The following is a 17,406-nucleotide window of genomic DNA, read 5'->3' on the forward strand; positions in this document are numbered from 1 at the left end:
ATGGCTTTCAGGTGTTTGCGAGTTCATTCATCGAATGCACTGACAGTAAAATGATGCTTATTAGATTGCTCCAATAGAAAGTTTAAGATTTATAAATAAATTCAAGAAATTAAAGAAAAAATGCAAATGTCAAAAAACAACAACCTTTGAAACTACTATTTTCGTTACTAAATTTGGTTAAAAAAAAAACACATAATAAATAATAAATAAATAAGAAACCTCCTGCGTGGGTTCAAATCCAGCTCCAGACTTCCTGTGCGGAGTTTGTATGTTCTCCCCGTGCTTGCGCGGGTTTCCTCCGGGCACTCCGGTTTCCTCCCACATTCCAAAAACATGCATTTCAGGTGAATTGGCTGGTCCAAATTGTCCCTAGGTGCGAATGAGCGAGTGAGTTGTCTGTCTCCGTGTGCCCTGCATTTGGCTGGCAACCAGTTCAGGGTGTCCCCTGCCCACTGCCCGATGATTGCTGGGATGGGCTCCAGCACCCCCGCGACCCTACTGAGGATAAGCGGTGCAGCTAATGAGATGAGATGAGAAAATAAATAAGAATTTTAGACTTCTTTCAGATCAAATTTAGGATAATAATGAAGGAACTCGTCCAAGAAAAATGTGCACTAGTTATCTGGTTTAGTTGAACAGAATTTTTAGAATATTGACCCCGTTTAATAGGCCAAAGATGGGGAGAAAAAAAATTAATACGGACACTCCCCTACTTACGAACATTCGAATTATAAATGACGGTAGATACAAACATTTTTTTTCGGGATGTTGAAATATATAGTTTAGATTTTAAATTGTGTGGAGCTTTTTCAGAGTACAGGACATTATTGTAGTGCTACTTTCCGCCACTACGGGCGTGTGGCGCTGTGAGAGGTCACCCAGCACCCACCCCGAAAAAGAAATCTGCTTCTTCTTCCTAGTTCGTGTGTAAACATTCTATACTGTATATCCAGAACTTTTGACATTTTTATTGTTTAATAGCTCGTGCATCCATTCGATATGGTTGGTGTTAAGTGTAAAGAGGAGGCAAGCCGTTTCTTTTGAAATTGAAGTGCAATAAGAAAGCTTGATGCGGTTGAGAAAACGATTGCATCGTTTTTTTTTTCCTCACACTTTTTACCACGAAGGAGGAAGTCGCCTAACTCTTCCAAAAGTAAGTTAAACTTAACTTTATTTATCTTTATATTCAAGTCATGTCAGGCTAGCCGTTTCTTTTGAAATGAAAGTGGAATAAGAAAGTTTGATGCGGTTGAGAAAATGGTCGGATCGTTTTTTCTCTGACACTTTTTACCACGAAGGAGGAAGTCGCCTAACTCTTCCAAAAGTAAGTTAAACTTAACTTTATTTATCTTTATAGTCAAGTCGTGTTTATTTATATAGCCATTAATCACAAGGAGTCTCAAAGGGCTTCACAGACCAAAGAATGCCAACGCCGGATGTGTAGCTTTGTTTTTCAGTACTATGCTTTATCATTCAGCCTGCTATGTAACGTTATAGAGCATATAACTTTATTAAACGTTTATTTTTCAGTTTCAAAACAATACAAGTTACTTATACAAGCCTTAAACATACTAATATAAACCTTCAACATAAATTCCATACAAAATAAAGCACTGAAGCAACTTACGAACAATTGTCCGGAATCTCGTTCGGAAGTAGGGCAGCGTCTGTACATACATACAGAGAAAAAATTGGTTGAAAACACATTCAAAACACATTTAACTGAACAGAACTGAAAATACTTTGAAAAAAAAAAAACAATTTCTAGACATATGTCGGATCAACTCCGGTTTCAGTTACCAGGTTGTAATTAATAAAAGTCTGATCAAACCACAGGCAGTGCTTAGCGCGACTGCAGCACAGTTCTGAGGTCATGAGATTGAATCCATCTACCAGCCTTTTTGTGCAGAGTTTGCATGTTCTCCCAATGTTTGCCTGGGTTTCCTCCCGGCACTCCGGTTTCCTGCCACATTCCCAAAACATGCATTTCAGGCTAATTTTCCGGTCCAAATTGTCCCTAGGTGTGAATAAGCAAATGAGTTGTCTGTCTTTGTGGGCCCTGCGGCTGGCCGGCAACCAGTTCAGGGTGTCCCCTGCCCACTGCCCGGAGATTGCTGGGATGGGCTCCAGCACCCCCGCAACCCTACTGAGGATAAGCGGTGCAGATAATGGATGGATAAAAAACCCATTCCAGGTAGAAATCAAATTTCCTAGAAAAATCACATTGATCCATCACTGGCGAGCTATTGTCAGAACCAGTCCGTGAACTACAAAGGCAAACCTTGGAGCCCTGATCCCCGGGGGCTGCATGTCCTGCCTGATTTTTGAAGCTTCTCTCCTCCAATACAGATAATTCCAATCACCAGTATCAGTCACAAGCTTACTAACAAGTTGATAATTTGTATCATCTGAGTTGAAGAGGAGAAACCTCCAAAATCGTGCGGGGCAAGCAGCCCCTGAGGACTGGCCTGCCCATCTCTCTTTTAAGGGTTTTACCGAATGCCAGCAGGCACCCTGGTGGAGGACCCTGCCAGTTGATCAACAGAAATTACAATCAGGTAAGTAGCGTTTGAAGCAAGGTTTTGGGTGCTCTGAGGAGAGTGATGACCAACAAGAGTATGAGTACGGATGTTAAGAGGGGATTGTATGAGAGTGTGATTGTGCCGACGACTGTGTTGTCTGGTGCAGAGACTTGGAGCCTGAACGCAGATTTGAGAAGGAAATTGAATGTTTTTGAGATGAAGTGTTTGAGGAGCATGTTAGGAGAGACCAGATTGGATGGATTGAGAAATGAAATTGTGAGTGACAGAACTGGAGTAGTAGTGGAACTGAGCAAGCACGTGGATAAGAGAGTACTCGGTTCATTCGGACACATGGAGAGGATGGATGAGGAGCAAATGTTGAAGAGGATCTACAGAGCAGAAGTAAATGGAAGGAGACCAAGAGGAAGGCCGGATTGACGTGGATGGATGGTGTTATGAGTGCACTGCAGGAAGAGGTCTAAATCTAGTGGAAGCTAGAGCTCTTATTGGTGATAGGAATGAGTGGAGAGGTGTTGTAAAAGGATACTGGGATGTTTAAATCCTAAACGGCTCCTCAGGTTGTTTTGGCTTCTCTCATCCCTACACGACCAAATATTGTGTAAAATAATGCACAAAATGACTCAAAGGAAAGGGGAATAGAACAAAAAAGAAAACAAAAAACAAAATGAAAAAGTAGTGAAAAGCTGAGAAAAAAAGAAACAAAGGGAAGAGAAAAAAGAAGAAAAAATTCAGAAAAAAAGAAAAGAATGAAACAAAGGAAAAAAAGTAAATAGAGAACAAAAAGAAAAAAGTAACAGCTAGGAAAAAATAAACACAATGAGATTTTTTTATAAAGGAATTAAAAAAAAAGAAAACAGGGAAAAAGAAGAAAAAGTTTGTGTTGCATTCAAACAATTTCCAATTATATCAAGTGAATCTTGTTGCCAACATTGTACGTCCACTAAAAATGGGATTAAGTACAGTTCTGTATCTTCCTAAATAAGCCCCCCAAAATGTTAAGATTATGTGACAAAATATATCAGGCAATAAAAAGAAATGGATATCTTGTGAAAGAATTGTAAGAACAAACTATGTTTGTAGGCCATACAACCTTTGCAATAGTACATGAGTCAATTCATTCAAAAGAGAAAAATAATGTTGCATTACCGGAAACTCAGCAAAATGTAACGTGATGTCAAGTTTTGGACATGTTTGATAATTATCTTGCCACACTTGGGATTATGGTTGCTCACTGTTGTTTCAAGCGTTGCTCACCGACTTTGTGTGAACGCCAGGCCCGTGGAAAGTTAGAGGGAACATTGCACACAGGTGAATCCAGCCCTCCCCACGTTGACCCAAAGTGACCACCCCACATCCCATTTTCTTCTTCACCCCCTCGAGGAACAACAAGACACTCGAATGCGCGCGGAGGTGGGGGCGAGCGAGAAGCCGCAACAGCTTGAGGAGCGCTCCAGTTTCACTGACAGGCGGAGCGCTCCCTTTTTTTTTCCTTTTTTTCTTTTTCGAGTGGAGAGCACCGCAGGCCATTCGAGGAACATTTCGCACACGCCGCGCTGCACGCACGACGTGAGATTTTTCACCCGCGTGGGCGCCCTCGCCGCATTTGGCCGCGCGTAAAATTACGCACGGGCTTTTTGGGGGGATCACTAAAGACGCAGACGCTCTATTGGAAGTGTTTTTTGTTTGTTTTTGTTTTTCACGCGTGTTGTGAGACTTTCCCCCGTACTGATTGGAGGCAGGACCGAACAGGTTAGTGGAAGCCACGAAAGTGGGAAAAACACCGCATGAGTCGGCACCGGCAGCAAATTGACGGCAAATATTTAGTGCGCGTCTGTTCTTCCTCCCCGTTTTGTTTTATGTTTAAAGTGAATTTAGGCTGCAATGTTGTTTTTCACTGATTTGGTCTCGTACTGTAACTTTTGCACAATTATAATTCTTTAATTCGCTTACATCAGTTCTCAAACACGTGAGAGTTCAAGAACCACGCTTTAAACTCATCTAAATAATCTTAAATTTACTAAGACGCAATAATTGTATTATTGTATTTATTTTTCACTACGAGAAATAAATACTCATAAAACATTATTTAGACATTAAATCAAAGAAATCATTTGAAAAGAAGAGGCTGGAGTGTTAAATGTGTCATAATGGATAACATTTAATTAAATATTGTATATTTCTACACCAAAATCTGTTACCAGAGACTGAGGAGATCATTTCTATCTCATGCCATGAGGCTCTTTAACTCCATCCGGGGGAGTAAAAGCCTGCATTAAACCCCACCACAACATTTGCATATTACCCTATTTTTATTACAGTGTGTATTTTCTGTAGCACTATTCAAATACTCTATAGCAAAACGTTATATTGAGTATTTTTGTATTCTATATCTTTATTTTATTATCTTATTTTTCAACACAAGGATACTGCTGGAAGTGTGAATTTCCCTACGGGGATGAATAAAATATCCATCTAAATGATGTATAACATCTTCTCTTCTCCTTAACAGAAAACTAGCGTATTTTTCAACTCTAAAAACCAATATCCTCATTATCGGAGACTAATGTCGTCTTCTTGGTATGACTAGAAAAAAGGAAAGTTGACTGTGAGGGCAGCCGCTTCCAGGACAAATAGAAATTGGAGTTGTTTTCATTGAAATATCATAATAGTCTGTAGTTTGCAATAATCTGTGTTCTGTGCAGTCACAAATAAATATGACTTGACTTGACTTATTGCTTCCAATGAAGTATCATACAACATGCAAATTATGAGCTATGGGAGAGCCACAACTCTTCCTTTTCTCTCTCTGTCTCTCTCTTACCCTTTATTTCTGAAGGCAGTATTTGATACCACTTCCATCCAGAGTGTATACCACATCTTTGAGAAGTCATTGTGACCGATACCGTCTGCTAGGATGAGTGCTTTTTTAAATGAATTCCTCACGAAAAATTGCAGATGACCCTAAAGACAGACCTTTTTGTAAAATAGTGGATACTAAGGGCAGGACGGGACAGCTCAATGGTACTGATACCATGCATCGTGAGCAAGCCAATTTTGATACAAACATCTTTGTATCAGTGTGTTTTTTTGGGTAGAATATGGTTCTGATCCCAGATGCCGTTAATAAGCCATTTTCTGACTTAAATTGGTCATTGTTACTGTTACATCTGTCAAGAACCAGAACAGGACCCAAACGCGTGACGTTCTCACACAAGCCTTTTATTTTATGGGACATGGGGAGTCAAGCATGTTAGGCAGTGGTCTGGCGTGGAAAGACAGGAAGCCAGAGACCGACGAGATTGATTCTAATTGCCCTATCAGATATCGGACGGATGGGACACACAGGATAGATAATGAATCAGGATATCGAAAACAAACAGGACAAACTAAACGGGAACGAAAACTGGAGAAAATAATAAACAGGACAAAAATAGACTGAAACAAAATTGGAAACCGAAATTAAATAGGACAGGAAATACCAACAGGACAGGACCAAGTCGAAACCCATGTCTTGCGGGGCAGAAGTTTGTTGACGGGCTGACAAAGGAAGAGTAAGAGCGCTGAGCTTAAATTAGACAGAAAGCTAATCTGTTAACAAGCTGCAGCTGGCGTTACACGGGCGAGGCCAATTGGGCACCATGGCAACCGTGACAACATCTACTACAACCTTGAGTGCTTTTTAATATTATATCATCGAAAATAAAATGAAAAATGATTTTAAAGTCAAACATGTTTGTCCAAGAATTCATTTTTTGGTAGGGATTTGGTAATGATACCAGGTATAATTATCAAGCCTATATTGGGCCATTTTTGGACCTGAAATACCAACATTATATTTGAGGTATCAGTACACACTACATTGGGCAATAACAGTATAACCTGCCCTCAAGAGGCCGATTTACTGGATAACTAGAATAAGATAATTTAAAAATAATAATAAGGACAATAATAATAGTAATAATCATAATATAATTCTACGACACTTGCAATTATGAGCAAAAAATAATGAGTCATTTTGGAGATGGAAAGTTACTTTGTGCACTAGTGATATTGGTATCTTGTACTGGTATCAATGACTACAAGAGTTGAGTATTGGTATTTGTCTGAAAAATTGGTATCCGACATCATGACATGACTGGTGCGTGCATGTCTAGTTTTGGTACTACTGGGATTCAATATCAACATAGAGTTGAGCTTGGTATCGGTCTGAAGATAAAGAATTGGTGTCCAGCATCCCAGGGTCTTATCACCAATGCTTACTAGAATTGATCCTTGTAATATCAAAATCCATCCAAATTTCCTAATGTTTTGATTTTTTAATATATTAATCCCGATTTGCGTGTTTGTGCGTGGCTTATAGGTTCCGAAACGGCTGATCTAAATTTCGTGAAAATTGATTCAGTCGTACATTAGGCTCCTGGGAGTGTTTTTAGCTAGGTTTGGTGTCTAGTCATTTCCAATAGGTACCAACAAATTCAATAAACATCTGCTTTCGTGTACAAGCAGGTCTGGAGCTGAATGCAGCAAGTTGAGTTTGCTATTGGTCACAAAAAATTTGAATCCAACATCCCTGTTACATACTAGTCTCATCTCATCTCATCAGGGTAGGGTCGCGGGGATGCTGGAGCCCATCCCAGCAATCATCGGGCAGTGGGCAGGGGACACCCTGGACTGGTTGCCAGCCAATCGCAGGGCACACAGGGACAGACAACTCACTCGCTCAGTCACACATAGGGACAATTTGGACTGGCCAATTCACCTGAAATGCATGTTTTTGGAATGTGGGAGGAAACCGGAGTGCCCGGAGGAAACCCACGCAAGCACGCGGAGAACATACAAACTCCGCACAGTAAGGCCAGGAGCTGGATTTGAACCCACTCAGGAGGTTCCCACGACCTCAGAAGTGTGCCGCACCCGCGCTAACCACTGCGCCGCCGTGCTGCCCCCATACTAGTCTCAGTAGTTGTAATATGGAATATAATAGAATAGAATAGAATCTTTACCTTTATTGTCATTGTTACAAAATGGGTTCAACATATTGTGACAACAAAATTGGACGTGGCACTCCAGTTTCACATTTAACAGTGATATATATATATATATATATATATATAATTGGAATCGTTCATCCTTAGTTTTGCGGGTTAATATTAGGTATCAAAAGCACTATCGAGATTTGGTATGAATATAGTTTTGTTCGTATCAGTCTGAAAAAAGGGTGTCCAACATCCCTTTTTCTTTAATCTCCAAAGCAGATTCGTCTCAATTGTTATCATGTGTCTCGGTATCATGATCCATAGTATTGGGGACAAATCTTACGTGTCAAAAGTACTAATTGGATATGGTATCATTGTAGAGTTGGGTTTTGTATTGGTCTGAGAAAAAAAATTGGTATCCAACCTTCCTTATTAATTTTATCACCAATAAATACTAGTATCGCTCGTTGTGTATCATGACGTGATTCATATTGTGCATCCCTAGTCATGAGGGTAAATCTTGGGAATCAAAAATACTAATGGGATTTGGTATCGTTATAGAGTTGAGTTTTGAATCAGTCTGAGGAAAGTGGTATCGAATATTCCAGTTTGTTTAATTACCAAAAATACTATTCTATATTACTGTAATATTATGAGGCAATTGGTATCGTACATCATGAGTTTTAGTTGAATCATTGATATCAAAAGTAACAGGATTCGGTATCTTTTTATAGTAGAGTTTCGTATAGGTCTGAAAAAAAATGGTATCCAACATTTCGTTGATTATCACATCAATGCATACTAGTATTGATCATACTGATATCATGATTGGTATCGTGCATCTTTAGTTTTGGGGGTGAATCTTGATTTTAATAATGGGTTTCAGGATTGTTATAAAGTTTCATATCGGTCTGAAAAAAGTGGTATCCAACATCTTTGTTGATTATCACATCAATGCATACTAGTATTGAACATACTGATATCATGATGATTGGTATCGTGCATCCCTATTTGTGAATCTTGATTTTAATAATGGGTTTCAGGATTGTTATAAAGTTTTATAACGGTCTGAAAAAAGTGGTATCAATCATCCCTGTTTCTTTTACTACCAATCCATCCTAGTCTTGCTTGTTCAAATATCTTGATATGGGATGTGGTATCGAACCGATACTCTCTGGAAGTGACTCATTTTGATGTTTTCACGTTCTGCTCTTGTCCAAGGTGGGGCTGAGACTGCGAAAGGCTTTGAAAGTCAGAGGGGAGCCACACAAAAAAACGTCCTAAAAGGGTGTGGAGAGGTATCTCCAACTGGCCCCCGCCACCAGATGGATCCTTCAAGTCTACTGAAGGGGCGACAATCATCTGGTATCTCCTGCGCACTGTGACAACTAAGCGCTAAAACATGACACGGTGTCGTGGATGGGGAAGTCGACGGATGACCCGGCGGGAGGCGGGCACCCTCCCCGCCTCACATCCAGGTAAGAGATCTTTGTCGGTGTCAGCACGTTGCCGCGGCGATGGTCGGCCAGCCTCCGAGACGACGGGGAGCTTGTTTTTCTGTTTTTCTGTTTTTGAGGCCGGCGCTGAGAGCCGTCATTTGTCAGGTCGTGTTTGCTGTGACAACACTGGCCCATGTTGGATGACTTTTTCATTGCGCTGTTGCTTTCACCTGCCAGCTGGTTCGCTCGGCGCAGGGTGGGTCGATGTAACCTGGAGTCAACATTTATGGGGATGGATTTAGGGTTTGTTTGAAAGGGAAACGCAAGTGGGAGGAAGTTGGAAGCGATTGAGAAGTCCAAGAGGGAAATCTTCCAGTGCTAGAGTGCTGTTCATTGAGAAGGACGCTTGTTCGTTGCTGTTCTTTTTTTCTGGTTGGAGTTGGACTGATGACTGCCCAAAGTGGGCAACAAGTAGCAGTTCACACCCCCAAAAACTCAGGCCTGGATACGGTTCACTTTTATTTAACTCAGGTGTGAGTCCATTTGAATATAATCATGGCTTTTCTTTCTTAAATCAAATCCAAATGTATTTGCATAGCACTTTTCAGACACCAAAATGCAACTCAAAGTCATGTGTAAAACAAGACAAATACCGCCCCATCTTTCTTAACACGCAATTACAAAAACACAAACATGCGCACACAATGGGAAGGAATACATAAAATTGAAAAACAAACTAAGGGGAAGGCACAGGATGACCATGTGAGGTAAGGGTCTGTATTCCAATTCTTTCTGTCTCTCTCATCCTTCTTTCTGTTTCTGTGTGTCTCTCTCTGTCCTTTTTTTCAGTCTCTGTGTCTCTGTCCACCTTTCAGTCTCTGTTTCTCTCCATCTCTCTTTATATGTCTTACTTTCTCTAAGTGCCCGTTTCTGTCGCTAGGTGCCTCTCTGTCTCTCTTCCTGTCTCTAAGGGCCTTTCTGTCGTTATGTGTCTCTTTATGTCTTTCTTTTTGTCTCTCTCTCCTTCTGTGTTTCTATTTCTCTCTTTCTGTCTCTATGTGCCTTTATGTCTCCATGTGTCCCTCTCTCTCTTTTCCCCCTACTCACTCTCTCTCTGTGCTCTCCCCCCTCCTTCTCTCTCTCTCTCTCTCTCTCTCAATGCGCCTGACTCTTTCCTTCGGTGTCTTTATTTCTCTCTTTCTGTTTTTATGTGTCTTTCTGTCTCTTTCTTACTCTGGATCTTTCTCTGTCTATCTTTCTCTCTGTGTGTCTCTGTGTTGCTCGTTCTTTCCCTGCTTCCCCTTTTCCCTATATCCCTCATCTTTCTTTCTCTGTCTCTCTTTCGCTCTGTCTCTATCTATGTATCTCTTTCTTTCACCCCCTCTCTTTTTTTTGCCTCATTTATAAAGACGCACATTGTCTGAAAACAGCGAGGGGATCAGCCGCACTTGAAGTGTTTTAATCCTGATGTGTTTTGACGGAGCAGAATTCACTGAAGTGTGTCTTCGTTTTCACATGAAACTGTTTTGATCGCGTCGGCTTTCGGGACTGCTGGCTCCGAACCATCCCTTTAATTCTAAACCTCTGGCCATGGGACTCTTTTTTTTTTTTTTCTCTCACCTTTCTATCTCTCCCTCACCTCTGCGTCCTTGCGCGGAATGTCCTTGTTTGTGTTTTGGGTGCCATTTGTCAGGATTCGGAAAGGAGAAAAAAGGCACCTGGCTGACTCAGTTCAGAACCGTGACTGACTCAGTGACCCACTGACTCACGCTCATGTGCATGCAATGTGTCACGCAGGCCATGCTCGTATTCCACTTGATGTGGTCCCCGGGACTTGACGTTGGCGACAAGTCCTCTTCAGAAGGGGTCCTCTTAAACGAGGCTGCCACGTTGAGTATAAACAGGTCGTTAATCTTTGCAAAGCAGAATGCCGTAATCTTTTTCTTTTGGTGTTGTTGCATTAAAAAAAAAAATACTACAACAATAAATGTATACATTTTAATGTAATTGCTGTACTAAATCCTATTTTTACATATTCACTCTCCTTTTCAAATGTATTAATTAAATAAATAATGGTAATTCCCAGAACATAATCAATTGCGAAGGCAGGATCCCCTTAAAAATATATATTATATATTTTAAATTTTGGTTAATTATTCATATATTTAAGAGGGCACAGCAGCGCCTGTACTTCCTGCGGAGGATGAGGAGAGCCCACCTGCCCCCACCCTCCCTCATCACATTCTACAGGGGCACCATAGAGAGTATCCTGACCAGCTGTATCTCTGTGTGGTGTGGAGGCTGCAGCGCTACCGACTGGGGTAGTGTGAGGAGGGTAACGAGGACAGCAGAGAAAATAATCGGGACTACACTTCCCTCCATTCAGGACATTGGCCAGAAGCGCTGCCTATCCCATGCTAAGAACATTATCGGGGACCCCTCTCACCCCCATCATGGACTGTTCACTCTGCTAGCCTCTGGGAAGAGGTACTGCAGTGCGCGGTGCAGGACCACCAGGTTCCGCAGTAGTCTAGTCCCCCTGGCCATTAGACTGTTAAATGGTCAATCTAACATATAGTTAACATATAGTTAACCTAAATCTTAACGGCTGCTAATCTGACTTTTTGCACTACTGGCAGTTCTTTATAGCTTGCCACTCCTTGCACATTTGCTCTCTGCACTATTGTACTTACAGCGTTATGTTACAGTGTTAATGTTACTGTTTACCTGACTTGTTAACCTGAATGCCCATTTTGCACATCTGGTTAGCTACTCCTCTAGCACTATCGGCACTATGGTATGGTAAAATACTATACGTAGCCATAATACAATACAACTTTTACTTATATCTGTAGATTCGAGGAAACTGTGCGGGTCAGATGTATCGACATTTCGTTCTGTATACACGTGTACTAGAATGACAATAAAGTAGATCTGAATCTGAATTTATTTATTCAATTTTCTAATTATAACATATATTATTTCATGTATTTATTTGTAAATATTGACTCTCCTTTTAAAAAGTTTTAACTAATGTATTGTTAATACAAACAGGTAGATAATCTTAGCAAAGCAGAACCACCTGCAAATAATCATTCCCCTCATTAAAAAAGAGGTTTAACATAAAAGAATATATATAATTTCCTTATTATATCCCTATATATTACTTTTTTATTTATTCAAAGTATGTGTTTATTTTCCTTATCTACTCACCTTTCAAAATGCATCATCTCATCTCATCAGCCGTACCGCTTATCCTCATTAGGGTCGCGGGGGGGGGATGGAGCCCATCTCAGCCATCTCCGGGCAGTGGGCAGGGGACACCCTGAACTGGTTGCCAGCCAATCGCAGGGCACACAGGGACAGACAACTCATTCGCTCATTCACACCTAGGGTCAGGTGTATCGACATTTCGTTCTGTGTACACTGTTACAAAGAATGACAATACAAAGGAAATTATTATTATTATTATTATTATTATTAATAATTTGGACCGGCCAATTCACCTGAAATGCATGTTTTTGGAACGTGGGAGGAAACCGGAGTGCCCGGAGTAAACCCACGCAAGCACGGGGAGAACATACAAACTCCGCACAGGAAGTCTGGAGCTGGATTTGAACCCACGACAGGTTCCCATGACATGAACTGTGCCGCACAAGCGCTAACCACTGCGCCGCCGTGCTGCCCTCAAAATGCATCAAGTGGAATTAAAAAATAAAAATGCATGTATTAATTTACTTATTAATTGCAATGTTGAGTATAAACAGGTCGTTAATCTTCATAAAGCACAACTCGTCCATTTAATCCTATTTACCTGCATTATAAAGAAAAATAATACTACCATGTTTTTGTACTTTGCTTTTATTTATATATTCCATCCATTTTCTATTGTATCTATTAACCTAATATATATCCACTCCCTTTGTATGCATCAATATAAATATATCATAAAATAATCATTATTCATTTATGTATTGCCATGTTGTGTACAAAAGGTCGGTAATCTCCAAAAAGCAGGATGCTCCCCCTAATCGACATTTCGTTCTGTGTACATTGTTACACAGAATGACAATACAAGGAAATTATTATTATTATTATTATTATTATTATTCACCCGAGTGATTGTATTGCATTTTAAAGGACAGTGTGTCTTATTTAGCCCCTCCTAGTGGAGAAAAACGTCATTAAAAAAAAACAATATTGATCTAGATCAACCTTTTTGAAGATGATAGCTACTTTTTGTTACCTATGAGTTCGCACGTCTACCAGTTTAAATAAATGACAACTTGTCATGTTATTACTATGATGTTATTACTTTATAACCAGGTTGTGATTTAAGAAGAGGTAAAGTAGGCTTAGTCAAGCACAGAAATATGCCAGTTTTTGATAAATTCATAATGACCCATCACTACTGAACTATTTTCAGACCCTGACCGCGGGCTACTCAGGTGTTCTTAGGGGTCTACCTGGTGCTTGTGGCACCACGTTGGAGAACCCATATATATATATATATATATTATATATATGTATATAGATACTCAGTTAGTTGACATAACATCAGCTTTGGGTAGACGGAGCTGACATATTATTGTCCCACCTTGTCTTCTAAAATTGATTATTGATTAATTATTTATAATCCTGCACGTGAGAATGCCATGCAGACTTCTGCAAACACATTATCATTTGCATATTTACCCGGACCCAATTTGGGAGTCCTGACACCCGAGCAAAGGCTCGTTCGTGTTTCTCACACTTAGCCGTCACGCGGCGGCGGCTTTCACTTCCTGCAGTCAAAGGTTGCCTCGGGTCGCCGGCCCCACCGGGGGGGTCAGCGACAGCCCGCCAGCGTGCTTTGGGATGATGTGTCGTCTGGTTTGTTTTAACTGGCGTGGAGCTTTATGAGAGTTTGCTTGCTATTAAGTGTTGTTTTGCCCGTGGGGGGATCGCAATTAAAACGAGAAAATGACAGTTACTTCCTTATTTTCTGCACTACTTTTTTTTTTCTTTAGTTTGGCCAGCGGTGCGATTTATAATCTGGTGCGACTTTACACTAAACCTCATGTGTGAAATGATTAACACATTATTATTTCCATCCGTCCATCCATTATCTGCACCACTTATCCTCAGTAGGGTCGCGGGGGCGCTGGAGCCCATCCCAGCTATCCTCAGGCAGTGGGCAGGGGACACCCTGAACCGGTTGCCAGTCAATTACCGTATTTTCCGCACTATAAGGCACACCTAAAAGCCTTTATTTTTTTCAAAAGCTGACCATGCGCCTTATAATACAGTGCGCCTTATATATGGATCAATATTAAGTCGCAGTCTTGCAACTAAGGCAAGCAGCCGCCGACTAGATTTTCCCCCGAAGGCGAAGTAGTCCGCAGTGTATGCTGGGATTTATATCCCGCTGTTTCATTTCCTAACCAATGTGTCAATCATCATTTGAATCAGTCACTATTGGCTAAAGTTATTCGGAGGTAAAGGGGGCGGATCCTTTTGATCATTTACAGGCTCGCATAGGCTAAAGGGGCGAAACAAAGCCTACAATTGGCCGAAAAAGATGAATGTGAATCACACATAGGGTTGCACTACAGCATAGAGAAAACATTTTTTACTATTCTGTATTTGTAAATATTTTACTCTCCTGGATTTACTACACTACCATGGTTACGTATCATTATTGAACGTGATGGCTGCAAGAGAACCTAGGTGAGCTATGCGGCTTTTTATTTTTCCGGTATCTTGTTTTAGAAGGATCTTGATGTTTCTGTGATGAGTCTATTTTTAAACTAAATTCAATTCAAAGTGTTTATTGTCATATGCACAGTAAAGAACCCCGTTTCCTTGCACAACAAAATTCTTACTTTGCTGTCCACACAGTTGCCAGCAAAAAATAAAATGGAAACTAAGAAATGTTTGGCATTTCTTGAATCCCAAGACTTTAACCTTCCGAATGGTATTTGGAACGATGCATTTGAGTGATTGGTGACATCGTACAGACACCGTTTCCGTACATGTCTGAGACACGTATTTGCTTCTTTGCAAGCTTTGGGAATGTTAAGGGGGTAATAAGTTTGACTGAACTATCTGACTGTTTTGTCGACGTTACCATTGTAGCGCCTTATAACCCGGTGCGCCTTATGTATGGAAAATATAGAACCAAAAACTATTTTTTGGGGGTGCGCCCTATAACCCGGTGCGCCTTATAGTGCGGAAAATACGGTAATTGCAGGGCACACAGAAACGGACAACTCACTAACTCACTCATTCACACCTAGGGACAATTTGAACCGGCCAATTAATCTGAAAGGCATGTTTTTGGAATGTGAGAGGAATGTGCCGGGTGGCAACCCACGCAAGCACGGGGAGAACATGCAAACTCCACAAAGTAAGGTTTGATCCCATGACCTCAGAACTGAGCCGCAGATGCGATAACCACTCAGCCGCCATGCTGCCTAAACATTAATATATCATTTTACGTAATATTTTAACATTAAAGCACAACTTTAGCCCTGTGTTGTCAATATCACGATTGCCGGTAATTTATAAAAAAAAAAAATACTGACAAGAGCTGAACAAAAATGGCACAGAAAAGAAAATCATATTCCGCAGGATTACAAGCTGCAAATAGTGAAATATGAAGCTGACAAAAGTAATTAAGCAGCATTGAAAAGGTATGGTGTTAGCAAGAAACTTTTAAAGGCCTGGTGAAAAGCAAAGGTGACAATGAGTCTGACATAAGCTACGTTGAAGAGGAAACGGCTATCACCTGCCTCCGGAGTTGGGGAGTTGTTTAAAGGTGACACACAAAATAAGGATTTGATTGGATTTAGTGATTTGGAGTGAAACTGATTTTGGTAAACTTGTTAGCATGTTGTTTATGCTAGAATTATCTGAAAAACTCTTCATATGTTTAGTCGGTACTGACATTACCAGGCATTTTAGCATCATGTCACGTTAGTATAAACTACACTTAATCAGCCTGTTGTTCTCTATTTTAATCATATTTTAATTCGCCTTTTAAGATCACAAGTATTTTTTGGGGTGTTGGATTTTATCCCCAAAACATTCCCCTTAAATGCGACCTATACTCCAGTGCGACTTATGTTTTTTTCCTTCTTAAATATGCAATTTTTGGCTGGTTTGACTTATCATCCAGAACATCTTATAGTTCGGAAAATACACTAACATTCTTTTAATAGAAAGAATGGTAAATGGTCTGCTTTTTTATTTATATAGCTCATTTCAAGTCAATGAATACCTCCCAAAGTGCTTTACAATGTGCTTCACACTTACCCATTCACAGACACACTCACACACTAATAGGGAGTCTGCTTATTGGGGGCATTAGGGATTCATTGTCTTGCCCAAGGACACTTCGACATATAACACGGAGGAGCTGGGAATCGAACCTGCGACCTCTTGATCCCAAGACGAGCGCTTTACCTTCTGATCTTCTCATAAATGTATTTAGTTAGATTTGAATTTTGTTTACCAGTGTTAATGGTATTCTGTTGATGAAGCTTATTTTCCATGCATTTTAGGGCTAAGGTTTGTTCACTTTTTCCATGAATCACACCAAATCATTAACTCATTCCGTGCCAAATGTTTGCCATAACGTTTTCAGAATCATTGTCCCTGAGTGCCAAAACTTAAAAATACCTTTTCCTCTTTTTATTTTAAACAATAAGTTATTACGCAGGGTTTGGTGCTGCTCATCGGTTAAGTATCAACTCTCTGGGAATGATTCTAGTATGATAAATCACAATTATATGGCAGGGGTGGCTTTGATCTGATCCACACATCGAGGAAGCCCAACTTCCTGTATCCGGCTAATGAGTGTGTGTAGGCAACCCCATATGGCGAGTAGGCGTAGTGAAGCAGTGCGATGAAAGTACCGAGATATGGATAAATAGTAAAAGGCAGTTAATTGGTTAACAGAGCTTATTCCTTTCAAAAAAGCTGACAAAGTCCCATTGAGGAATGACGTTTCGTGCACGCTCGCAGGAACGCAATCACCATGGTGACTAGAATCGTGTGATCACTTCACTGACTAAGATTGGGCGCTGAAAAGTTAAAAATTTTATTTTGCAAGCAAAGTGCCCTTGTGTTTATGGAAAGCATTGTTTAGATATTGGAGGTATGACAAATGCCAAAAGCATCTAAGTGAAAGTCATGCTTGAAATGCATTCGTCCACAAAAAGCTGTTACTCTCAGAAGTTTTGGTAAAGCTAGAAACATTTTCTTTTCGAAATGAAAGATGAGGGTTCAAGCTTTCTTTTGGTATGTCCTATGCATATGGAGCAAAAGTAAACAAAGGTACATTTTCGCCGGGCCTTCAAACAATTTGAGAAAAACGCCTGGCATTGAATTAATTTAAAAAAGTATTTACGTTTTCAGGTACATATCGCGGGGAAAGAAACCAAGGAAAGAAACCTAGCTAGTGCG

The 17,406-nt window shown here is 40.4% G+C and overlaps 2 protein-coding genes across 7 annotated transcripts in view; one reads left to right on the forward strand and one right to left on the reverse strand.

Moving 5' to 3' along the window:
• The window catches only part of LOC148376602 (uncharacterized), an 83,396-nt gene that overhangs the window by 21,572 nt on the left and 44,418 nt on the right, over positions 1-17,406 (reverse strand). For all 6 annotated transcript variants that reach the window (XR_015852182.1, XR_015852183.1, XR_015852181.1 and 3 more), the window contains one exon: positions 1,628-1,667. Coding sequence is in view for 3 of the 6 variants with exons in the window: in XM_088348961.1 (XP_088205087.1) it covers positions 1,628-1,667 (40 nt within the window). In the remaining 3 variants the exon portion in view is untranslated. The remainder of the gene's footprint in view (positions 1-1,627; positions 1,668-17,406) is intronic.
• Positions 4,068-17,406, forward strand: part of LOC148376603 (uncharacterized) — a 54,532-nt gene continuing 41,193 nt past the window's right edge. The window contains exons 1-2 of the mRNA XM_088348934.1: positions 4,068-4,292; positions 8,741-8,997. Coding sequence (XP_088205060.1) covers positions 8,922-8,997 — 76 coding nt within the window. The 5' untranslated portion in view covers positions 4,068-4,292; positions 8,741-8,921. The remainder of the gene's footprint in view (positions 4,293-8,740; positions 8,998-17,406) is intronic.

Source organism: Urocampus carinirostris, chromosome 1 (genome assembly GCF_059441175.1).
Source record: "Urocampus carinirostris isolate Australia breed hairy pipefish chromosome 1, RoL_Ucar_1.0, whole genome shotgun sequence".
Classification (NCBI taxonomy): Eukaryota; Metazoa; Chordata; class Actinopteri; order Syngnathiformes; family Syngnathidae; genus Urocampus; species Urocampus carinirostris.